The following is a 25,323-nucleotide window of genomic DNA, read 5'->3' on the forward strand; positions in this document are numbered from 1 at the left end:
CGTACTTTGTTAAAAATTGAGCTAATATTTTACCAAAAAAGTGACGCCCTCTAAATATTAAGCAATAAAATAAAAATATTGTTTCTGTAGAAAATATTTATTAATACTTAAATTACAAATTACAATTCAGATTGACAAATATAAAGGAACACAACAGACATGAGGTGAAAATAATCTTCATCATTATTTATTTGTACGTCGGTTAAATTCGAATATACCGGCTCAATGTCCTGCAATGAGGAGTCCAAACTCTCGTCATTTTCCCTGGTGGTCTCCGCCCACGACACACGCTTTGAGCTTCTCGATGTTTCTTTCTTCTTATCTGAAGTTGGCGTGGAATGGGAGACGGGGGAATGTGGTCCTTTGATCGGTGTTTGTGCACACTTATCCAAGTAATGTTTCCGTAGAATGTATTCTCGCATGGAATCACTGCTCACGCGTTTCGGCGGCGGTGGTGGAGGTCTATCGTCGTCGTCTCTGGAAATGTTTCGTTCTTTCCTCACATCTTCTATTCTTTTAATTTCTTCCTCGTCCGGCCGTAGAGGCCAAGCGTCCAGTTTATTTCTTACCAAGTAGGGGCATCCGTGAGCAGCAAATAGTATGCGCTTACGTACGAAATCGTGGAAAGGAGCTAGTTCAGAGCCGAGTTCACGCCGCACAAGCTGTTTATGCCGGGAAGGCACATTCGGATCGCGCACCGCAAGCAAAGCCTGTGTAAAAATATATACAATTTATTACATTATTCTCATTATATCAAAACAGCTTTATCATTTAGGAAACTGACTAACAAGAAAATATGTTAAATTAGAATACTACATTTTGTTTAAATTATATGACAGAGAAAGTAGTAACACCAGCACATAATAGTGTATAAGTTTATAGAATCTCTTGTACCTGCGAGGCGAGAAGTGCAGCGGCGGCGGCTAATGCAGCACCCACGAGACGTTCGTCGAGGCCAGGCAACGCGTGCACACTGGTGGCGGAGCTCACACTCGTCAGTGACTCGCTGCGTCCCCCCCGCCGCGCTTCTGGGCTGCCCCCAACCCCGCCGCTGCCACCACTACCGCCTCCACCACCACTGGTACGCCTTCGACCACGCGGAGACCGCCAACCGCTACCCTCCTCGCATTGGTATGACTGCAACAAGGACATGACATTTGTTACAAGTTGATTTATAATTTCAGATATTGAAACTAAATACAAGTATAGCAATATGTACGTAGCGGCGATATTGGTCGTGATGTGGAGGTAAACTATATGGGCTTTTCCTACATAATTTACAATTTGATTATTTAGTCACTTTTGCATTTAGTCCTTACATTAAAAGCACAATGTTGTAATTTGTTTCAGTTATCTTTTCTTTATTATACATTTTACGTACACAATGTGTTCTATAGACTAGAAATTGGTTTTTTGCATAGGAATATGATTTCTTTTAAAGAAGTATGAACTTACATATAGTAATCTGTATTATTATACTTACATGGTACAATGATCTAGTTAGCAAACATATTGCCGATAATAATGTTCCGAAAGTCAACTGGGGGAATGGTTCGTAGGTTATCTTTGGTGCGCCAAAATGTAGCTCTACTAGGGGCTGCCAATGCTCCAAATCCAAGCCTGGATCCGCTAGCAAGGAGAGGAGATCCGGACTGAATGCTAGCAGGCACAGGGTCGACATATGCAATACTTCCAGGGTTCTAGAAGTGAAAATATTAGTCTATTAGTTACAGATAAATAGTAGGTTGTGTTGTAACAAAATATTAGATATCATGTAACAAAAACAAATATTTTCATAATTGAAATGTTTATTTGATTGTATATTACATTACATAAGTTGTAATTATTTTTCTTGAAGTAGGATAGTTAGCAAATAATGTTTTAATGTTATATTTACTTTTGTTGTTATTGAAGTCAAATAACAATGTATAGACAGAACTAAAAGTAAAATAGTTTACAAAAAGTAAACTGTCTTCAATTTCATAAGTTATATATTCGTTTTTATGTATTTTTTCGATCAATTAATAGCTACGTCATAAGCATATAAAAATTTGTACTGACCTGTGCAATAGTGAAGGCGCTTGGCCAAAAGATTCCTCGTTCGTTTGTAAAGTAGGATCAGACGAACGACGCGATCGAAGCATTAGTGTCACACATTGATAAAAACAGGCACTAATACTGCGCTGTAAAATATAAATAGTTCATTACATTCTAATTCATATGTAGAAATAAAGTTTGGTATCAACAGAATTTAATATATATCATACCATTATTCCAACTAATGAGTTTATATTCTGTATCCGCCATCTGGATTCATATTTCACTAGTTGTACTATGAGATTCAAAACAGACGCACAAAGATTTAATGCTTCTATGCTGAAAACTTGACGAGGCAGCAATATTGCCTCTATTAGATGTTCTAGGTGCACACCAACGAATGTAATGGCGTCGCTGACGAAGAACTGACCGTGCTTCATCACCATCATCGATATGAAGTCTAAACTGTAGGCGTATACCCGCCACCACTCATGTGGCTTCCACGCTAGTGGACCACCATTATTGTCGAACTTTGGCGGCAGTAACTGCAGCCAAAGAAACTGATCCACATCGCTCATGAGTAAGTCTTTAGAAAACGGTCCTCTAGAGTAAGCAGTCAAGCATCGCAGAGCTGACAATGAAGTGTGATAATGTCGACGGTTCTGCAAACACTTTTGCAAACAGCATAGTAATTTGTTGACAAATCTGCTCGATTGAAACCACTGTGATAATCCCGAAAACATATCATCATATAAATCTAAACACTGTTCCAACATAGCTAGAGATAGCACCACAGGTGGAATATTTCCATTAGCTTGAGATCCATTTACATTGGGATCAGGTTTTGGTTCATTTATATCATCAAATAGATTTTCAAGTTCGATAGTGTTTATATTAGTAACAGATCGTATTATGCTTTGTGCTGTTATACTGCTTGCTTTTATTTCGTAATCTAAACTGCTTATAGCTACTGTCCCAATAGAAAGTATAGCGCGGACAGCTCTGGGGTGCAAACATTCATACATAATAGCTGAGTTAGTTAGAAGGCTATCAATTTGTTTCGCGCTAGTTTTTCTATTATCAAAGCAGTCGTCTTTCCAATTGGCCAACATTATAACATATAGTTCGGCGAGTATAACAACTAGTCGACTGTCTTTCATATCCTCCAATTCCGTCAATAAAGCGTTCATACAAGGGGCTACCATTTTGGCTTTATGTGCTATATTTAGAGTTATCACATCGCGTAAGCATTTGCTAAATATAGTAGTGAAATCCTTCCACGAAGTCAACAACCCCAACCAAACTGGAACTTTGTCCACTACTTCGTCTGTATCGGTCCTACCTTTGAAGGAAAAAATGTAATCTATCCATGTATCTAGGTGTTTTTTATTAGTATCAAAAAATAGTTCTAAAGTCTCTTTTAAATTAGGTTCCAATTTGTCTCTGGATGTAAATATTTCTATACCGAGGACATTGAATATTTGAGCGTAAGTTCTCAAGTTAGGTTGAATTTCATTAAAAAGAGGGCTGGTTATATGTTCCCAAAAGTTAGGGTTTTCACGTAGTTTCTTTACTAAAATTTGCATATTATTTTTCCACAACTCATGGAATAGTTCCATAATAGATGCCAACAAAGGGCTATGTAATAGTTTAGCATCCTGAAAACAAATACAGTCAAACTTAGAAAAGGACCCAAAATTGATCTCTATAGAATTCCAATGATATTTTATCTATACTCACAGATTTTACAGTGCTCAGATAGTCGGCCATGTAACCTAAAATACCCTCAAAGCTGTCATCAGGCTCAGATTTAGTTTTTGATTTAATTTCATCCTTATTCTTTTCGTCAGCCTTTGCTTTTTCGTAATTCATCATGAAGAATGCCTCTGTTAGTCCAGGCTGTTTGCCCACACAGGTAGCAATAAACTCTAAGATAGACACTTTCAAATCCATCGTTTCGTATTCATCACGCAATCTATTTAAAAACATGACGCGTACTTGGTATGCAGTCATGTCCAATGATGAGAATAAAGACATTTGGAAACTCTGAAAAAAAAAATTGTTTTATTTGGGTTAAGTAGCTACAGATAATAAATATGACGTGCATAAGTGTATACAAAATATGTACATAACCAATCCAATTAATTTTAATTGAAGTATCAATAGGATTGGTTTAAAATTTTATTGTGAACTGTACATTACAATGATAATGATATACAACTGATACTGTATTTCATCCTTATTCTTATTTAATACTTACACCTGCAAACTTCTTCAGCAATCGGCAGCACAATACTGGTAAATTCTTATTGAACGCATGATTTATATAACTAGTCACTTTGGGCACCACTTTCAATGAGTCTTTTTGTTTATTTTGTGCAAATATCAAATGTTCTAAAGGTGTCATATTCTGGCTGTCAGTTGGGACAACTAGAGATTTTAAGCGTAGTGTGAACATTACTATAGCGACACATCTCTGTAGTGTCGACAAATAGTGAGATCCTGTACCGGATGTCCAATTTGTTTCATCTTGCATCATTCTCTCCAATTGGTCGTTACCTAAAATAGAAAAAAAAATAAGAGTAAAATGATGTGATAATACCACCACCAATAGACAAATATTGAACACCATAGAAAATAGACGAGGAAAAATGTTAGGGCACTTGATACGGCACGATGATTTCATGAAAATTATTATTGAGGGGAAAATAGAAGGAAAGAGGGGGAGGTGAAGACCAAGGAATAGCTACATCAAACAAATTGAGGACAAAATGGGAGTCGTGTCTTATCAAGAATTAAAGAGCATGATGGAAGATCGCGGAAAGTGGCAAGAGGTCCACCGACAATAGCATAGCTCTTAAATTATGAATGAATGAATACCACCACGGTATGCTTTCTTAATAATTATAGCAGTAATTTTTATCAGTATCCCTATCATCCAGTGCAGCTAGCTACTTCAGTTGAGAAGAACTGATAAAAACTTTAACTGGTTTATTTTTCTGTTATTTTTTTAATCAATCCTTAAAATAAAATAATGTTGAAATAATCTATATGATCTTGCAGTATATAAAAAACCTATTAACTTTATCTAAACGATATTTGGGGATATTTGTTGATATCAACCTGATAATTTCCAGTCATCTCTCCACATCAAATTGGCTAATAAATTATTATTACTAATGCTTACCAACAGATATGATCTTTAACAATTCCAATGCATTCTCTGTGTACAACAGGCTGTATACACCAGTGCGTTTCAGTAGATCTATGCTATTATTCGTCTCTTTGGAATGTTGCAACACGAGGCCGAGGAAATTGGCGCAACGTTTCAATAAGTGGCGTCGTTCGTCAGTGTCTTTATAGCGCCATCCGCACACGTTGGGGAACACTTCACGCAAAGTCAGTATCAGGCCGGGCAGAATTATTTCAGTCGTTATTCGCTCGTCGTTAGACACCTATACAAATAGAACAGAATAGAAAATTCTTTATTCAAATATATTTAAATTTAAGCACTTTTGAATAGCTATACTTATTTTTTTAAACTACCGCGTACTAAGTGAACTAAGTGAGCAACATGAAAGAAAGTGTAAATTGCTTCAATTTACACGTATGTTCTACTATAGGTAAATGCATTTAAATATGTTCAATGAACTGTTTCAAACATATGTAACCATAAATAAGACAAACCTTGTGGAAAGCGCATAGCAAATCAATGTAAGCTCCCAAGAATTTATATGAGCCAGTAGGCTGTTCTATTGTAATTAAGAAAGACCCCACAGCCGCCGTATCAAACGAAGCCCCACTTGCATACTCAACATGGGATAGTTTTTGGTTTAGTACCCGTGGCAGTAGCCCAGTATTTATAAGCCTGCAAAAAAACATTTAATTGATATTTTTGTTTGTATAGATCCCAATATAATAATTTTCCCATAAAGGTATATTTATAAAAGTACTAAATTGGCTATTAAAAAGTAGGGATAATTGGACAAACAATTTAAAAAATTGTTCAATAAACACAAAAATTCATAAGAATCGGTCAAGTCGCTTCTGAGGAGTTTTGTAACGAACATGTGACACAAGAATTTTATATATATACAACATGAGCAAGACAAAGCAATAACAATGGACAATCTTATTAAAAAGAAATCTCTTCCAGAGACATTCTTCTATATAATGTAATTGATTTAAAAAACAATTATTAAACATCTCAATTTCATACCTCATGTGTATTTCTTTAGGAAACACAGGTATCAATGCGGTGCAAACTTGCAGGCATTCAACTAGCAGCGGCAACGTGGCGTTATCCGCCCGCATGAATCGCACAAGAATATCGAAGACGCCCTCACTAGGCACCACTAGACTTTTAGGTATTTCTTGATCTTCCACTAAAGCTTTCAGTATTCCTTTAAATGTAATAATATTTATTATGTCAAATTCATTCAGAACAAAATTTTTATTCTCATGTTATTAAATCGCCATTTGCCAAGTTGGGATAAATGAGTTCATGCTCATTTTATGCCCCGCTAGGGTAAGCAGTGAGCGCAGGCTGGTGCATTACCCAAAAAAAATACACTGTACATGAAAATGTAATTTAAAATGAAAGATTTTGGTTAATAATTGCAGTGTAGATGTAATATAGAAAAAAAAATACTTGTATACATGTACTAACATTTCACCTGTACACTCATTATCAAAATGCTACAGGGAACAAATGAATGAAGTAACAACACCTCATCACATACATAATGCTACAGTGGCGAAGTAATACCTATCACACTACACGTTTTTCATCTGGTTTAATAAAACTTAAATATGACTCTATCTTACCTTTCAAGATCTTGGTTCCTTCATATACCCTTTCCAAAGTCAAACTTATGTTGTGCTGATGATGTTGCTTACGATCTAATGCCTTCCCTATTTCATTATTAAATACTGTCCAATAAGAACATGGTGTGCGAAAGTGTATCATGGTGCCTTCTTTCCTCTCCATGATAGTAGCCTTTGACCCAGCTTCAATGCGATATGATAAGTCTCCCAACGGGTAATATTCTCTGCCAATGATAGCATCATCCAATTGCAAAGACATGACTGGTACGGCATTTGGGTTGTATATTTCAGTATATACAGGTAGATTTTTTAATTCTGCTATAAGCTGCAATACAAAAAAAGATTTAACTAAGAGATTTATTAACTTTAAGATTTATTCTAAAACTTATATTAATAATATAAAAAAGTAAAGTTTGGGAGCTTGTGAGGTTGTAAGTGGTGAAAAGACTTTCCTGGTAATCAGATTTGCAAAGTAAGTCAGAGAAATACAGGTCAAAACAAAAAATTATTCTTATGAGTGTGGCCGTATATACAAGAGTTGTATGATTGACTTCTAGAGAAATGTTGTAGAGCCTACAAAAAACCCAGAGAAAGCATATATTTAACTTATATTAAAGTCACAAAAAGAAGTTTTTTATATACATAAAAGGAATTTAAATCGTTAATTTCTAAGTCTCTAGTCTATTCTAATCTCTCTAGTCTAATCACAATATTTCAGTCCAATCCATTTCTGTGCTCTTCTTCTTTACTCTAAGCACTCATATCAAATGATGATTTAAAAACAATTGAAGAAACTTTCTTGACTATTATTACTTATTATAATGCAATATGATAAAATAATGAGTATGGTAGTAGTTAATGGACTTACATTAATAACACTTGATTTTCCAGCTTCAGCTAAACCAGCAGCCAAAATGGACAGTGCATTGAAATTGTATGGAAAATATTCCAGAGCAGTATTCCAAAGTGACACCACTCCATTATCGTCATCTTTCTGGTGCAGCTTCCAGAATTGGTTCGCTATATCTGGTGTCTTGAGTAGGTCCGCACAGAGTTGTATTATACCGGGTTGATGACTTAGTGTGCCGTCGCCGTCAAATTTATTGCACAAATCATTTAGAAGACAAAAGACACGTTGTCTTGCGATTTTCGAGCATTTTGAATTGTCCTGGTTACATAAGGTCATTTATATAATGAATATATAGAGAGACAGCAGTAAAAAGACTGCAGTAGAAACCACAATTTATTTATATATTTATATGCTTTATTGACCAATATAATGTGGTTTGTACCACATCATATTGGTATAGGTTGACTCTTCTCTTTGGGAAGTGCAGTGATATAGGATTAATTATTTATTATCAGTATTCCATTTTATTTCTTATTGAAAGTGATTCAGTTTTATGACAATTATATTTAACTTTTGAGCTAGTACAACTAACCCTACATAAAAGAAAATATTATAAGTACATTCCAATTTCAATTCCAAGTAATAAGATAAACTTACAGAGAAAACTGAGTTATTCAGCATTTCTAGTAGAAATTCAAATACATGCATTCTAAGTGCAACAGTGCCAAAATGTTGATAATGGCTTTCAAACAATCTTGAATGCTGTTCACTCTGAAATAAAGAGCAGAATTGATTATTAAATCTCAAAAACCACAAATATTACTAAAAATTAAAGCAACAAATGAACACAGCGGTGTTGCAGTATAGTATACAATCTAACCCCACACTGATGGTTTGGTTTGATTTTAAAACAACATATTTTTGATATGTATTAATTAGTTATGTAGATTATTTTACTACATCTATCAGCTAAAATTTGGTTTCCAGTCTCTACATAATCCTTTTTGTATATCATCCATAAAGAGCAACTATGGTCAACAGCATTAGAATAATTATAAAAAAAAATTCAATCTGCAAATAATTAACTCTGTGTAATGTATAATATGTTTATATGAATAATACCTGCAGTGTTAGTAACATCCATGTAATAAGCATAGCACTATGTTCAACATTCATCTGAAGTTTCGTCAATTCACATTCCACATTTTGCTTAGTTGTTTCTATCCATGATGATGGGTTTTTACTGAAATATGCAAAAAAGAAATTCTAAACTCAGACCAAGAGTAATTTTGGCTAATCCTCTATGTACTTTATCATTTCTCAGTAACTATTACCTCATTAAATTAAATTACATATAATTATATAGTTTTAAGATTATCATATAAAAAAATAGTGTAGGCACAAAGTCACAATACAAGACAAATAAAGGAATAAAATATAAATACATTAGCACCAGACAAGTAAATCTCTAAATAAAATTTATCAGCAAGCTGTATAAGTTCTAAGCTCTGTAGTAGGTATAATTTATCAAGTATGTATAATTACTCTGTGGAACTTACATCAGTCTGCTATCTAATATAACCATAAATAGGCATACTTCTATATACATGATTCTCATATAGAACTCCCTATGTGTTTCTCCAAGAAGCTCATTGTATCCTTGGTTTTTACCAAAGTTGTGTTTTTTAAATAAACATAACAATTTATTGAATTTTTCATCATTGATAGAAGTTTCACTAGCAAGTATTAAGAGGATTTGTAGTATAGTCAATTGTTCTCTCTGATTTGACTCGGCCCACTCTTGTCTCACAGTTTCGCTGCTGAAATCACTTTGAATCTTTCTAGAAGGTGGTGCAGTGGAAATTAACTTATCAAACTGTGAAATCAGTGACTCCACAATATTTCCCTTTATGTCTGTATATATTTTCATAAACTCTTTCTGATAAACATGATTAGTATTGTCTTTAACTTCTATAATATACTGTAATAACTTTAAAAGAAACAATCTTTCAGAGTAATAAAAGTTCCATATATTGGGAAGCAGAAATGTAGGTCTAGTGTCCACAAAAGCAATATTTTTCATAGCATCTGATGCAGTACCATACGAAATATCACACAAATATGACTGTACAATATCCCATAATTTGAAGCAGTCTATATCCTGAAATAAAAATTAAAATCAAAATAAGTAATTATTGTATAGAGAATTGTCATTAAAATATAAATACATATTTTCCTAACTGAAACTGTAGTATAAGTATAAGTGGCTAAAATGTCCTACATAAATAATTTGTATCTGTTTTCTTCCTGCAATCATTTGAAAACCGATTTGTAAAAATGAAATTAATTAAAAATACAAACCATATAATTCTGTAATGTATGAATTACACTCAACAGTTTAGTTTGATCTGGATATTTTCGTTGTAACTGGGCATATAGCTCAGGTTTATTGGGTTTGTAGCTGGCGAGGCCTTGACAAAGAGCATCTGTGATTTCCTTGGTGCCCAATACTGCTAAGAGTTCATCGTTCTTCAGGCTACCAGAGGTGGTCCAACGCCATAACTGCTTCCAATAACTGGAAGTAAATTGATCCTCATATTAATTGTTTCATACAGACAAGTAATTGCAGTTGTATGTACATTATATGAAACAAATGTAACTTCTATACCTGACATTAGTATTTGTAGTAATTTTTTGTTGATTATCCATTTTGTCTAGAATATATTACGTCTATTTCATTTATAGAAGCACATTACCCGTCGCACCCTTCTCATTTTTTTATTAAATGAAGTACATAACGAGAACTAACAATTCAAATTTACGAATACAAAAGTTTTACAAACAGAAAAATATTATAGGTTAGGTTAAATTTTTTAATAATGTATTTTTATGGCATCGAGTACTTGCTCCTCGAGTTGGATCAAATAAGCTCAATATCGTGCCGCTTCTGTGCCGCTAAAATTTGGTTAGACCTTTATATTCTGACGTATAAAACTTACGACTGCCAATTAAATTGAAGACGCTTAGATAGATATTTCTAGTGTTGTAATATTTATAATAATAAACCGTTATTATATTGTTTTTGACATTGACATTACATTCTGGACAGTTGACATACACGTGTTTATTTTTAGACTTCACTTTCAGTCACAAATTATTTCTTTTGCCATTCACCACGTATATATATTCGCGTCAACATATTTAACTAAAAATTATACTTTTATTACGTACTCCAATCCTATTAAATATATATTCCTTAATATAATAGGCCCCATAATAAAGTTATTTTGAAGTTTAACTTTTTACTTGTGAGGTGCCGGTCGTTGTTTCGTAGATTATTGTACAAAATAACATAAGAAAACTTTCGTCATGGCTCCAGCGGCTCCAGCTGTAAGGCCGAAGCCCGACAATGATCCTATCGGCATCCGAGCAGTTCTCTTGGGACCGCCTGGTTCAGGTAAAGGAACTCAGGTTGGTACTGTGGTTTAATTTTTTTTTATTCTTTAACCTTTGCCCTAACCAGTTTAACCTTCAACTGGATATACGTTTTCAAAAGATATTTTGTATAATTTATTATTCAAAGTACGTAAAGCAAGCTGATGATAACAATAGCGAATTATCGATATCGTATGTTTATAGTTTTAGTTATAAAACATAAAATATAAATACTAAAAGTTTGTATCAAATAATACACATACTTTAATAGACTGACAACCGGCAGTTAGGGGTGCTGTAAAGGTTACTGTGGTATACTGCAAAGACAAATGCTATATTTTTAAATGCACTATGTCTACAAAACATGAGTAGAAAGGATAATTTTTTGTATAAATTTTTAATAGATGGAATCTAAAGTGTTTTAAACCTCTTAGAGATATCCCTATACATATATATGACTCTTTAAAAATGTTTGTCTTGTAAAGACATAATAATATTCTCTTATTCCTTGATATTGATGACCACTAGTCTAGTTATCCATTCATGACTAGTGGGTATGGTAGTAGACTAGTATATTGGATATAATATTGTTTCTTCTTCATGATGATCTATAAGTAACAGTACACAATAGACATCAAATAGAGGTTTAGTTCAGTGGTCATCCCAGCAGTCATTGTAATGAAAAGGATATTTTAAATTATAAGGATGTTTTAAAGGATATTTTATATTTTTTTCTTTGTGTATTTACTAGTCTTGTGCATAATAATTAGTAGACTATAGTGCTCAATAGTGTTTTATAAAACTAATTAGCAAGCTAAAGAATGAAAGTCTTTAGTATATTTGTAGTGTCTTTGGGAGTGCCCTTCCAAACTAGTTGGATTGCAAAGGACACTTGAATAGTTTCTACTTTTTTATATATGGATGAATGAGATGTGTGTTTATTTACTTTCTAGTAATACAAGTGTCCTGGTCATTAAGCACTAGCATGCACTCCCAATTACTTGGACTTCAAGCTATATCCTAATACATCATAAGATATCAGAAATTGGAAAGTGTATTAAAATAGTATATGGTATGAATATTAGTATGGTATATATTTACAGGCTCCTCTTCTGAAAGAAAAATACTGTGTGTGCCATTTATCAACCGGTGATATGCTTCGTGCGGAAGTTTCGTCAGGTTCAGCTCTTGGACGTCGCCTCAAGACGGTCATGGATGAAGGCAAGCTAGTTTCTGATGAGATGGTTGTTGATATGATCGATAAGAATCTTGATCAACCTGAATGCAAAAATGGTTTTCTGCTAGATGGATTTCCAAGAACTGTGCCCCAAGCACAGAAGGTAATTTATTTCACTGAATCCTGTCATATGTCATTATAGTATTTTTAATTATATTAATTACTAAACAAGAAAAAATTTGCACAAATAGCATGCATTAAAAATGTCGTAATTTTATATAGTTTTCGTAATTATATTTTACTCAACCTGAAATGGAAATTACTTGTGCTCTGTTTTCCTTAAAGTGGTTACTTGGACTATGCTTAAGTTTCAAATTGGTCATTTTCATCTGAAAGTGTGTAATAAAGACTTAATACTCTATACTTAGTATTTTTTTAGCAGTAAATTTTTGAAGTTGTATTTACTGATATAGTTGCTACTTTAAAATTTTTATCTTTAAATTAGAAGCACTCAAATATGTTTACTTCAGCAAATATGATTTTATTATTATATACTACATTTTTATCATTTAATAATACATCTTTGTAATTGATTACTTTCATTATCTTTACTTTAGTGACATAGTGTTTGTTATCTGTCTTATTTAATAATACCACTCAATTATGATATTTGATGGTGTTATTTATATTTGCTACTGTACTTGTATATTATATTCTCTGTAAATAATAAAGCTATTCATATTTTAGCTGGATGATTTGTTGGCAAAGAGGAAAACAGAACTGGATGCTGTTATTGAGTTCGGAATTCAGGATAGTTTGCTTGTACGTAGAATCACTGGCAGACTGATCCACCCATCAAGTGGACGAAGTTACCACGAAGAATTCCATCCGCCCAAGAAACCCATGATTGATGACGTAAGTGGCGAGCCCTTAATAAAAAGGTCAGATGATAATGTCGAGGCGTTGAAGAAGCGGTTAGCGACCTACCATGCGCAGACCGTGCCTCTGGTTGATTATTACTTGAGAAAAGGTCTGCATTACAGGGTGGACGCCGCAAAACCAGCTGAAGAGGTTTTCAGTAAAATTGATAACATATTTAAAAGTCGCATTTTCAGCAGAAACCGAGCAAGTCAGTAATTTGTCTGTAACATATCATTATGTAAGCGTAAGTGTGTACAAATCAAACTTTTATAGTGATTGATAAATGTGGAGGTTGTTTTTTTTCTATATCAATTTATCGAAAATCTAGTTATCTATTTTAGAGACTATATTTCGTGGATGAATACAGTGAACTGGTAACATGGAAGTTTTCGTTTCATTTCATAACATAAATGAGTATGATAAGTTTATCATAAACTGGAAAGTGTACATTGATATGATATGATACATTGAACGACTTATTATGTTAGCTTATATAACTGCATCGTTAATTATAAATGTACTCTTATCTTTAAATTAATTTAATCATAAAGAACGAGGTTTTTGTCGTGAATGAAAAGACTATTCATTTGAATACGATAAATTTATTTCCAGGTAATTAGGTACATAGGTACTATTGATTAGGAGAGTAAAAACTAACGTAGGTATTTTGTTACTTAAGCTCGAATAAAGGCGAAGTCATACACTTTCCATTCCAAAAAAAATATTTAATATTATTATTATAATACGAGAATAAAAATAAAACGCTACATAACTATCATTTAAAATAATTAAGTGATTATATCGCAAAAAATATGGTTCCGATTCCGGCGGCATAACGCAGTCAATATTTATGAAACTGAACCCTATTCTCCAAATATTAAAGTTGAAATCAGGAAAAGTTAATAATATTAGACTTTCTATTTTCTACTTTGCTATTTTGAAAAATTTCTGTTTCATAAATATTATCATAGGCTTTCGGTTTTGCTATAATTTTAAGAACTAACCCTGATGTCAACAACAATGCTAGTGCTAGAACTTTAGCATTGTTATTATCTTCGGAATTAATATCAAATTTAATAGAAACCCGTCATTGCTGTTATTGTTTGAGAATTCTGCATGCTACCGGAATAAGAAACTCAACTTAGACTTATGTGCGAATAAACGAAGCAAATTGATGTCGAGTCTGTTCTATAAGTACATTAGTTATTGTTGCAGTTGTAGTAACTAGATAAATTATATGTTACGATTAAACAAAATATAATTTATTGTTGAAATGCGATTAGCTGTTCAATAAATTTTAACATTGAATTTAAAACAAGTAACATTAAAATTTAAGTAATTTCCGAAAATGATCTCCTCGCGCTTAAGAAGTCTTCAGAAATTATAGCTGAGAACAATTTTAATTATGATAGCCTTTAAACAAAATAACCGCATCATAATCAGCCCAGGAGCTACAATGAGACAGACAGACACATCAAACTTATAAAATACATCTTTTTGGGTCGAGGGTTAACGACCCACATTATACTTTTCAGTTTATCAACTGTTAAATGATATAACTATGTATATTTTATTATAATATACAATACAATGTATAAATACATCTTACACAATCTTCTAACAGATATATAGACTAGATAAAATTACTCATCACTCTTATACAACCTCTTATGAACTTTGGCTATAGTTTTACTCATTAGGACGTATTATCGCCCATTATCTTCATAGTTTTAGGAAATGAGATGTTTTACGTCATAAAAGCTATCTATATCTCATATTTCCAATTCCGTCTGTTTTTGGCTGCGCGTTTGTTATTTCAGTCAGCCAGAGAGTTTAAGCAAGTTTATGTTAATTTAACCAATTGCAAATTTTTAAAAAATCTATTGTATTTATTTTATCAAGATGTAGAGGAAAGATTGCTTATCTACTATCCTACCAGTTACAGTAAAATATCTAAGAATCTGTTCACATTGTTATAAGTAGAAAGTGGTTACATATAAAACACTACATTATAGAAAAGTGAGGGAGTAGGAATATGGACTGGACTGGACTAGTGACCCATTGCCAGCAATGTATCAAGTCAGGTCGAAATCTATGCGATTTGCCTGAAAACTACTAAATTCCTGATTATTTCACAAAAAAAAATGTCTACATGACTGCATGACAAAATGTCTGAATGACTACATTTTTTCTGATCTTAGACATCTTAGAGACTGTTCAGCGATAAAATTGTAGTGTGGAGGGGAATATCCCCCTGCAATTTATCGATCATTCGCTACTTGAACTCTGAATCGGAGCGTCAGGTCAATCAACCAACTTGTCCTCGCTCCGATGCTCTTTTTTCTTCTGCAGCTCACAAACTGGTAAGATCAAAGGTGGACAAACATACATGAAGGCACACATCACACCAAAGCATATTTCAAAACATGTCACTTTAACATTTCTCAAGAGAAGCACGCGCACGCATGCCGAGCAACGATCATAGTTTCGGTGGTCGCAGGTTCGATTACTCGCACTTGCAAACATTGTAATCTTGAGTACGCTGTATTCCGATCTATTGGTCTCAGTATTTTTTTATGTGTTTACAAAAAAGCATTTAAGAATTTCTAACAGTTAGCTAGTATACTTGCTTATCTTGGGACAACTGGATGGCGCTGTGTGAATTATCCAGGGTTATTATTATTACTTTCATTAGTCGATAACACGAACGAGTATACCTACAATATTTACTACCGGGAAATAATACATTTCTCCGTAAATATTACGGAATAAGGTACAGGTTGGATTCTTCTATAAAGCTTTACCTTCCCGACCATATGACAGCTCATTATGCGACATGGTCTTTTGCCAAAAAGGAAATCATTATCAGAAGCTACATTAAAAATTGAGTTAACACCACTATATCTACAATGCTACGTTTATGTTATAATATTAGATATTATAAAATGTAATTATTAGTACTATTAAACGTTGTAAGTGTAGGTAATCAAAAACCTTATAAAAATCATCACTGATATTTCACAGCCGTTTATAAAATTTATTTGCACTTTTATATCAACCACTTCAATTAAAGCTTTCTGGTAGTGAGCAATGGCTAAAGATGGTGTGCAGAATATTATGGCGCATAGGTTTTTATTCGCATATTATTTACTAAAAGCGAGCATGTTTTTGAAAGTATTTGACTATTTTCGATTAAGTATTTTTATATGTTATTAAACAATTTAAAGTTTTATAATACATATGAGAATGTAAATTAATATTGACATTACAATTATGCAAATAATGTAATAAAAAGTATGTATATAGCTAATGCGCCTATAAACCCTAATGTGACTAATAATGCAGACTTCAGTACAGAATTAAAAATATGGGTGCAAATTTTTCTAGTTGCATGATTTAAAGCATACCAACAAATTGATGTCCAAATGGGCGATATGATTTCGACTTTAATTTATGTATAGATGGCTAAATGCAGAATAGATAAATAAAATGACAAATAAATAAACAAATTTTGTGTAATTGTAATCAGCTCAAAATGAACATAACTTTATACAAAAGATTAAGAAATGGTAATAATACATTTTTATATTGACAGTAATAACAGGTACTATGATGTGACACAAGAAGCATTAAAATAAAATGCAAAATTATTTCTGAAAAATATAACATTCTCATGATATGCTTTGCGTGTATTTTGATCCTTAATATATTTTAATAATCTTATTACGATGATAAAAATATTTAGCAGACTAGCAAACATGTATGTATAATATCTTTATAATCATTCCGTAATATTTGATTGATTCAATACGGATATGCAAATTAATAACTGTATTCATATAAATCCATAATTCATTGGATGTTACTTAATTTAGATATAGTTGATCAGAAATGATGCTCATAGAGCAATATTAACAAATGCTATCAAAGTGACTGATTATTCAATACAAATACAACTACGCCTATAATTATTAATTAAAAAAATTACAGGTCCCTATTTTCTTTTGTGGATAAAGCCCCACCAGGACTGTCATGGAATATTGTAACATATACATTAACACTGAAAGCTCGTATAGCAACGAAATAAATTAATTATAATTAATTACAAGTGTATGTACAAGAATATTTCAAAACAGCCACGGCTACTCAACATTGTTCTACGTAACTTCCTCTATCGATAACTTTGGATACTCACAGTGATAAAACGAGTCTTATCTTATATACTAATTTACAATAAAGCTTTTATGAGTAACATTTACATCTATTAACAAGTAGGGGAGAGGGAGGTAAGACGGGGTAGTGGGTAAGACGGGGTACCCAGCGAAATTCACTTTTCTAATTGACCAATCACACTCGTTCATTCATCGTGCGACGCGCCGCCATGACCGTTAATAGTCGCCCGGTGATTAGTGGTTCACAAGTGCACAGTGTCGAAAAAAATTCAAAATAAGTATTTTACTGCATGTTGCTTATCATATTTTCTTCTGGCTTGACGTGACTGTGGTTTATTAAATAACGTTAGCTGGTGAGGTGTTGCTGTGACTGACGTTTAAACTCTATAATAAGGTATGCATTATGTTTCCTAAAGATTGTTGGCTGTTTTGCTTTTGTTTTTATTTTTATATAAAAGGGCTCTGCAGGTAAGATGGGGTAGCTTTGTTTTGACTTCTCCAAAAGAACTATATCCACTTCCGCTTACTAAAAAGTCCTCTCGTGTTGTTAAAAAGCGTGGAAAAACAGAAATTATCACGTCGTCTCCTTACAAACAAGAATTAGAAGTAATCGCTCGCAAAAAAAAAGTTGCTGAACAGAAAAAATAGAGAAAATAGAGATAAAAAAGAGAAAAGATGAATTAAAACAACAGAAGAAAACTACTACAAAAACTCAAAATAAAAAATAAAGAAGAACAGCCCATCACCCAAAAGAGCAATACGACGAGGAGTTTCATCATATGAAGATGAAAGTCAAGAAGAGGGGAACACACCGTGTATGTATTGCGAGGAAATATATTCCGTTTCCATTGAAGGGTGGATATCATGCTCATTATGTGGCAGATGGGCTCATAATAGTTGCGCAGGAATAGATGATGATGATGACAAAGCCATACATGTCTAGTTTTGCCAGCTCGAATAATCATCTTTCTCTATGATCATTCTCATCACCCCATCTTACCTTAGGGGGTACCCCATCTTACCAGCACCATGGGGCAAGACGGGGCAAAACACTTCTTTTTTATTTTTTATTTTTTCTCTTAAACGTGTTACTTAAACCTACTAATGACACCAAATATTAGAATTATATTAATTAGTTGTTAATTATAAAATAAATATATTTGTTTCACTACGGTATTTTTTATGCTATTGACCTTGAAAGCTTAAGTACCCCATCTTGCCACCCTCTCCCCTATTTATTGTTCGACGTTATAGGACAGATCACATTGACGCGTCTACATATTCTTGACACAGTTATAACATTCAAAGCTAGCACTATAATGATTTAGACACGAGTAGACAAATATAACATAAAGCAGAGCTATATAGTCGTACATTCATTTCAACAAATCACCCTCTAACTGGGGTCATGTTATAGGAGAAGTAGCCATTATGGTTTCTATAAATCTAAATCATGTGTCATTAATATTGTAATGAAATGTTTCCATTTCTAAAGTAAAAACCGTATTTTCCGTAGAAATTTAGTACAGCAGTTACATTAAAATTAAAATTTTCATCTATTTGAAATTTATAGGGTTTGATATATGTATATATATATATATTGAAATGTTTTAGCGGTGAGTTATTATTTTAAATTTACATACGAAAACTGCGTCTGAAGGTTAAAACTGAATTACCAGTTCTCTAACTCTTTTAACAATAGCCACGCATCTAATCCATCGACCGTTCGATATTGACAATCAATATCCTATTTACTAAACTATACACAACATGGCTATAAGCAGTAGGTTATTTGCCGTGGGACGTTACTTTAAACTTAGACACGGGAACTGCATCTGAAGACTGAGTACTAGTTCTCCAGGGATGTGGTCCGCGTATGTGCATAAACAGTGATGAGCGGCCTCCGAGCGGGCGGTGTCGCGCGTCCTCACTACTATATGGACTCGCTCAGTGGTCGTGCAGTCGGTCGTGCGAGCGACTCGACGATCGTGACGTTTTGCGCTGGTCGAGGTACGCTGCCGGCGCCCATCCTTCGCCGTTGCCACCTGAATTTATAAAACACAAATATAATTCTTACCCACGTTTTGTTCACTTTTATGATATAAAAAATAGCCTATGTCTGCCTTGTTACGCAATCTATCTTCACGTCTTTCATTGAGATCCTTTCAGTCATGTAGTAAAAAAAGGCAACAAAACAGATATATATATACTTGCACATTTATGATATGGCTTATGTTAACAATGAGTCAAGATATGGAAAGTAAAAGTTTATTGCATTTTTTGTAATTTTGGGCTATACATGATACTATTACACAAATTGAAACACTATTTAGTAAAAATATAGTAGGTTTATATTGAGTACTTAACTGATATGTTTAGTGGCGAATGGATTGCTAGTAAGGTGGACTAATGAACCCATTGCTAGCAATGTAACATGTCAGGTTGACCTGCATGTGGTTCTCCCCTGGTAACCATCGTAATAAGTTCCTGGTGAATTTGGGTTACCTAACTCGAAATCGTACTTATGATCCTCCACTGGGGGGGAAGGGGATTGTTAATAATGTGGACTCATGACCCCATTGTTGCAATGTACCATGTCAGGTTGACCTCCACGCGGTTCCCCTGGAAACCATCGTGATAACTTCCTGGTGAATTTGTCACGATGGGCTAACTGACCTGACCTCATCTTCCTTCATCTTATCATCCTCCACTTGTGCCCCGCCAGCGTAAACCGTTAGCGCAGGCGGGTGCACCATTCCATTATCATCTATAAAATAAAGAAAAAAGATCCTCCACTGGTGGTTTTTAGTAATCCGTAAAATCATGTATAGTTTGAAATCGACAAAAACGTAGGATCCGTGGATTAATTTCTTATTTTGTATACATATATGGTACATTACGAGACTTAATGTAAATAGTTGCCTATAACAATTTTCTTCAGTTAAAATTATTGCGAACAGAACATAGCACAAAAGCAAAGCACGATTAAACTTACCCATTGAAGTACTTATGTTTATTTCTTATTCGGTGTGTTGGTATGGCATTGTTCTTTTTATGAAGTTTGAGCCTAACGATACGCACCTGCAAGCCGCACGTACCACCACCCAGCACAGCCAACCTTCAGCAGCTCAGCGTGCTGGCCCTCCCGTAGCGACACCTCGCTCGCGCCCACCGCCGTGTAGTCCGACAGTGCAACTAACGCGCACCCCACCGCCTGCGCACCCAATGCAACTTTAGTCTTATTTACAGCGCCATACCGTGTCTTTTCAATGCCACGTGCTTTGTTAACAATATGATGCGTGACTTGTATGATGTTGTTGTGAATGTTACGTAATTCGGAAGCTTTTGGTGGCGCATTGTTCATAAGGTATAGGGCTAGTCAAGATGTTTTTTGTTTAATTTAACCTGACCTATACCTTGATCATAGTCATCCATCTCTTTCAAATAGTAGACATATGAAAGAGTTAAGCTTGAAATACAGATTACTTGCATTCTAGCCAACGTGAGAATATAGAGATAATACTTCAACTATAGGCCTCATTAAGCAACTTATGTAAAGTACGGTACCTTTTTTTTTATTTAGGCCACATTCAGTATTTGAAGAAAAAAATGTATAGACTTTGTGTTTCAAGTTGGTACATCGTGAATGATATCTAGCTAGAATCACACCACGAAATAAAAAGTTGTGAACATTAATTCATGGAGAATATTCTTTGAACTTTTCAATCTTCATATTGAGCAGTGTTTTTCAAACTTGAGTGCAAAATCAAATTTAGAGGCAGTCCCTTTGTTAGTTTAAATAAATGCCACCGTTTCGATAGTTACAATAATGAATAAATAGTAGGTATATATCGCCGACGACAATCTGACGTCTTCAATAGAATATTTATCATTTAAAAATATATAATGTGAGTAACATTTAGCCGCCTAGAGGACGCCGACATTTTGAAAAACACTGACTTATAATATGGATTTAATTTTACCTACTGTGATTCTAGCTTTTATATAGTTTCAAACCATTCAGATTACATTGACTGCGCATGCACACCTCCACCACTAGCCAAACTGCCTTGAACAAACGTTTCATAGCAAATATTACACACACGATTATATCGCTTTCAATCAGTTTGGCAGTCACTGCGTCTAAACCATGCGTTAGTGAAGCAAAGTCTGTAATAAACATTTGTTTACATGTACATATTTTATGTAATAAATTCTTATATTTATATATGTATAGGTATATATAGTAATAGGCAAGTTGATTAGATAAGAGTTTATTTTCATGGGTCGATAAGTAGGGGGAAATATGGGCAATCGGATGATTTAACGGTTACTATTGATCTAAAATGAATGTTTTTTGTTTATCGATTAGCTAGATTGATAAACAAAAGAAATTCATCTAGATCCACCACTTTAAAACCGGCATGCCGAGATCCTCAATTTCACAATGAATTCTGATTTTATCGTATTTCGGGTTTTGTTTTAAATAATACACTACATTATTTTGCCCATCGATCAATGAAAATGGTTTTCTGAATGCGGTTCTTAAATTATACAATTTAAAAGTCTCCTATTGTCTGAGGTTGTTCTATTCATTGTCTATGTCATTCTATGTTATTGTTTTGATTAAAATAAACGTCATCTATCCTCAAAAATCAATAGATACTAAATGGTTTCTGAGATCTAAATACTAATAATATATACCTGCAAAAGTATCGTAAACATCACCAAAGCAAATATACGGAAGAGCTTATAAATTCAATTAAAATCATAACTGACAAACAAGTTCAGTTATTTGGTGTGAGTCTGTACTGATATCTACTAAAACTTACATTTTGAGGATAATATTAGTAAAACCATAGAATAACTGGTAATAACAATTATTCTGTGACACAACTCAGAAATTGGCTCCTAAATTTTATATGAGGACATAATATACGTCAAGATTTTAAAATAGTAGTAATAAATATGTAAAATAATAATACATATTACATAATTAAATATAACAATAATTGTAATACATAGAGTAGGTTATAGTGACGGGAAATTAACAGATTTACACGTCCATATTACAGTCCAATTGAAGTGCTTATCAACTCAAAATAATTGCAGTTTTGCTAGTGAAATAATTTCTGAAAAAAGGTATGCCAAAATAATTACATTACTGAACCTATAAATTCTGTCAACAAAATATAATTAGATATTATTGTATGTGTAATTGTGTATTGTGGCTTAATTGGACTAAAATTTTCTAGTATTTTTTTCGTAGGGCTCGGCATGAAATTACGCCAAAAAAATTTTTGAGTAATTTGGAAATCCAGAATTATATAATTAAATAGTGTATCACATCCAATATTCATCATAAGATCGTTGAAAACAGTCATTTCTTAGGCGTTGACCGATGTTTACCAGATTTTCAAAAATCTTATGAAACCATTATAGGAAATCTTGCTCTTAAATTATTATTGTGGCTAATTTTGAAAGAGACACTCTTTAAAAAGACTCACAATTATTCTCTCTTTCTGTATATATATATATATATACGTTATATATAGTCCAGCGTGTGAAGTGGTGGAATGTTGAAATGATAAATTTGGCATACCTATGTAAATACACAAGAGATACTACACACTTAAACACTTGTGTTGTACGTATGTGAATGAAAACAGTGAATACAAGCAGTACGCATATTCAAGCTGTGTATAAGACAATCGATTTGGTGCTGTGCTGTGCTTTATAAGAAGTGTCATAAGAAGTGGTCAGTTGTAGAATAAAGAGATATTAAACTATCAGTACAGTAATTATGTACCTAAACCTCTTTATTTTATATATAAGTAGGTATGTGCTTTTAGACATTATTATGTGTATATTTCCTACTTTTGTTATGGATATGGATAACAGTAATCTTACATGATCTATAATTAAAATATATATGTATACGTATTTTATGTATGTAGGTACTCATTAATAGTCGAGTATTTAATTAATAAATATATTTACATAGTAAATATTCAGTTAGGATAGTTATAATATTAACACTACATATCTCATGAACTGATATAAAAATTAAAATAATCATCAACAATGATGTCGCAAACATTTATTCAAAGCAAGCGCAAGATTAACAAAACGAGAAAGCACACTGACAATGAGTGACATACAAACAAAACATGACTTACACGGATAATTAATGTTCGGCAATTACAACTGATATATCCACGTTCGTTGTTTACTCTTTGGTTAAAAAACTTTGGATATTAAATCAGTCTCTTTTCATTGTATTTACAAAACCTCTACACGCCTGTGCGCTTGTAAAGGGTACACTATCAGTACTGTGACACGTAAAATGTGGACGTGGCTTGCGTGGAGCCCGATACCGAAAAGAATTGTACCATTCTGTGTATGGTACCGTTGAGACCGACGGCCTCCGTCACCTGTTGAACAATACAACTTAAGACAAGGCGGCCATTTTGAATCGCGCGACACACGACAAGATGGCGCCAATAGCGCACAGCCATTTTCATCGTGGTTTATCAAAATGTATATACACCTTGATACGTTAAGGTGAATTAAATTGTAATTTAATATCGGTGCTTAACAGTGCGTAACTGAAAATATCTTCGGTGCCAGTGCCTAAATTATTTTATAATTAAAAAATAACTAATTAAGCGATGATGGAGTGGTATTGCTAAATTAATTAGGCAGTGACGGCGTGAATCTTGGACTTGGGTAATTACGGTACGGTAAATAATTCTTACTGGAACGGAGAATTTGTAGTAGAACAGGGAACATGATTAAACTATATCTAATAGGCTACACTACTCCAAATTCTCTGTCAAAAATGAGTTTTTATTTCCTTCCACCACTAATATAATTATTCCGTAGACATTTTTTTGTACATCTCATGTTACGGGGAAGCAAAGTGCGAACGGGTTGCCAGCTTTCATCATGCGCTACCCGTGACTGTTCAGCCCGCATTCCTTTATAAAACACTTTACACTTACATAGCGAGTGGTTTTCACTTCATTCAACACTGCAAACCCAAAATTAGTTGGCATTAATTGTAGATACCCGCATTTAGTCAAGCTACCCCAAAAGCCTTACCGAGTTTAGTTAGTAAACATTACAGGACGTACACAAAAGTTTACATATAAATATTGACAAATTGCTTAGGCCAATTACCTATGTATTTAGAATGAATTATTTTTATATTTTATATTTATTTTAACTGTACGTAATTTATCCATTTTTACATAAATTGAAAAATTATTTAAGGTATAGTCAAACCGCAACACAGGTCAATGCTAGAGGTTCTGATAAAGTTAAGAGATATAAATATGGGTTTTATATGTAGAGCACAATTAAACTATAACTAGGAATATTCAACATTTAGCTTCTAAATTATATTTTATTCATTAATAAAGTAAGAACGATAAATAATTGTTCTCAAGAATCTACTTTTTACAATCCTATTAATCCCATACTAAATCTACCTTAAAAAATTGTTACGGCAATAATTTTGACTATACCTTGTACATATGAGTATTCCGATTCGTGAGGCTATAGCATGCAGCCTTGTGGTATGTAGCGGGCGGGAAGCGAGCAGCGATATACGTACCGGCGCGTGGTCGGGCTCGTCGTCGTCGTCGTCGGAGGGGTCGGTGGACCAGCAGGGCTCGTCGTGCGCGTCGCAGGAGGCGGCGCGGGCGTGCGCGGGGGCCGCGGGGGGCGCGGGGCTCGCGGCCGCGGGGGGCGCGCTCCTCGGGGGGTTGCCCGGCGTTACGTCCCATGAGTTCGCTTGGATTAACGTCCTGTAAATGTACGGATTATATAATGATAGTGAGACGAACTTAGCATTCCATAGATTCACCGTGCGCCGCCGTACGTCAATCGCCTTCACGGCT

General features: G+C 33.8%; 3 protein-coding genes across 3 annotated transcripts in view; 1 reads left to right on the forward strand and 2 right to left on the reverse strand.

Annotated features, from left to right (window-relative positions):
• Positions 1-78: 78 nt before the first annotated feature.
• Positions 79-10,423, reverse strand: LOC131849123 (nucleoporin Nup188). The gene is made up of 17 exons (XM_059199120.1): positions 10,388-10,423; positions 10,076-10,306; positions 9,274-9,875; positions 8,837-8,957; positions 8,372-8,485; positions 7,733-8,032; positions 6,865-7,189; positions 6,257-6,440; positions 5,725-5,905; positions 5,225-5,492; positions 4,298-4,596; positions 3,778-4,083; positions 2,268-3,695; positions 2,062-2,183; positions 1,484-1,700; positions 895-1,137; positions 79-710 (listed from the first exon to the last, which is right to left on the reverse strand). Exons 1-17 carry the CDS (start codon positions 10,421-10,423, stop codon positions 120-122), a joined length of 5,568 nt encoding a protein of 1,855 aa, XP_059055103.1. The 3' UTR covers positions 79-119.
• Positions 10,424-10,843: 420 nt separating this feature from the next.
• On the forward strand, positions 10,844-13,647 carry LOC131849009 (adenylate kinase). Its single transcript, XM_059198986.1, has 3 exons — positions 10,844-11,185; positions 12,253-12,489; positions 13,074-13,647. The coding sequence occupies exons 1-3, from the start codon at positions 11,084-11,086 to the stop codon at positions 13,461-13,463; spliced, it is 729 nt and encodes a 242-aa protein (XP_059054969.1). The 5' UTR covers positions 10,844-11,083; the 3' UTR covers positions 13,464-13,647.
• A 5,294-nt stretch (positions 13,648-18,941) lies between these two features.
• Positions 18,942-25,323, reverse strand: part of LOC131849132 (guanine nucleotide exchange factor DBS-like) — a gene marked incomplete at its 5' end in the record, with an annotated part of 90,322 nt that continues 83,940 nt past the window's right edge. The window contains 3 exons of the mRNA XM_059199129.1: positions 18,942-19,464; positions 20,501-20,633; positions 25,038-25,230. Of these exons, the coding sequence (XP_059055112.1) occupies positions 19,367-19,464; positions 20,501-20,633; positions 25,038-25,230 (424 nt within the window). The remainder of the gene's footprint in view (positions 19,465-20,500; positions 20,634-25,037; positions 25,231-25,323) is intronic.

The sequence above is a fragment of the Achroia grisella genome, unplaced genomic scaffold (genome assembly GCF_030625045.1).
Source record: "Achroia grisella isolate CSIRO2021 unplaced genomic scaffold, CSIRO_AGI_Agris_v1 utg1096, whole genome shotgun sequence".
Classification (NCBI taxonomy): domain Eukaryota; kingdom Metazoa; phylum Arthropoda; class Insecta; order Lepidoptera; family Pyralidae; genus Achroia; species Achroia grisella.

Coding starts and splice junctions, on each gene's coding strand:
- LOC131849123 (XM_059199120.1), bottom strand. CDS start 10,423: ATGGATAATCAACAAAAAATTACTACAAATACTAAT. Junction 9,876..10,075: donor ATACATTACAGAATTATATG/GTTTGTATTTTT, acceptor TTTTTATTTCAG/GATATAGACTGCTTCAAATT. Junction 8,958..9,273: donor ATATTAGATAGCAGACTGAT/GTAAGTTCCACA, acceptor TGCATATTTCAG/TAAAAACCCATCATCATGGA.
- LOC131849009 (XM_059198986.1), top strand. CDS start 11,084: ATGGCTCCAGCGGCTCCAGCTGTAAGGCCGAAGCCCGACAATGATCCT. Junction 11,186..12,252: donor GTTCAGGTAAAGGAACTCAG/GTTGGTACTGTG, acceptor ATATATTTACAG/GCTCCTCTTCTGAAAGAAAA. Junction 12,490..13,073: donor CTGTGCCCCAAGCACAGAAG/GTAATTTATTTC, acceptor TTCATATTTTAG/CTGGATGATTTGTTGGCAAA.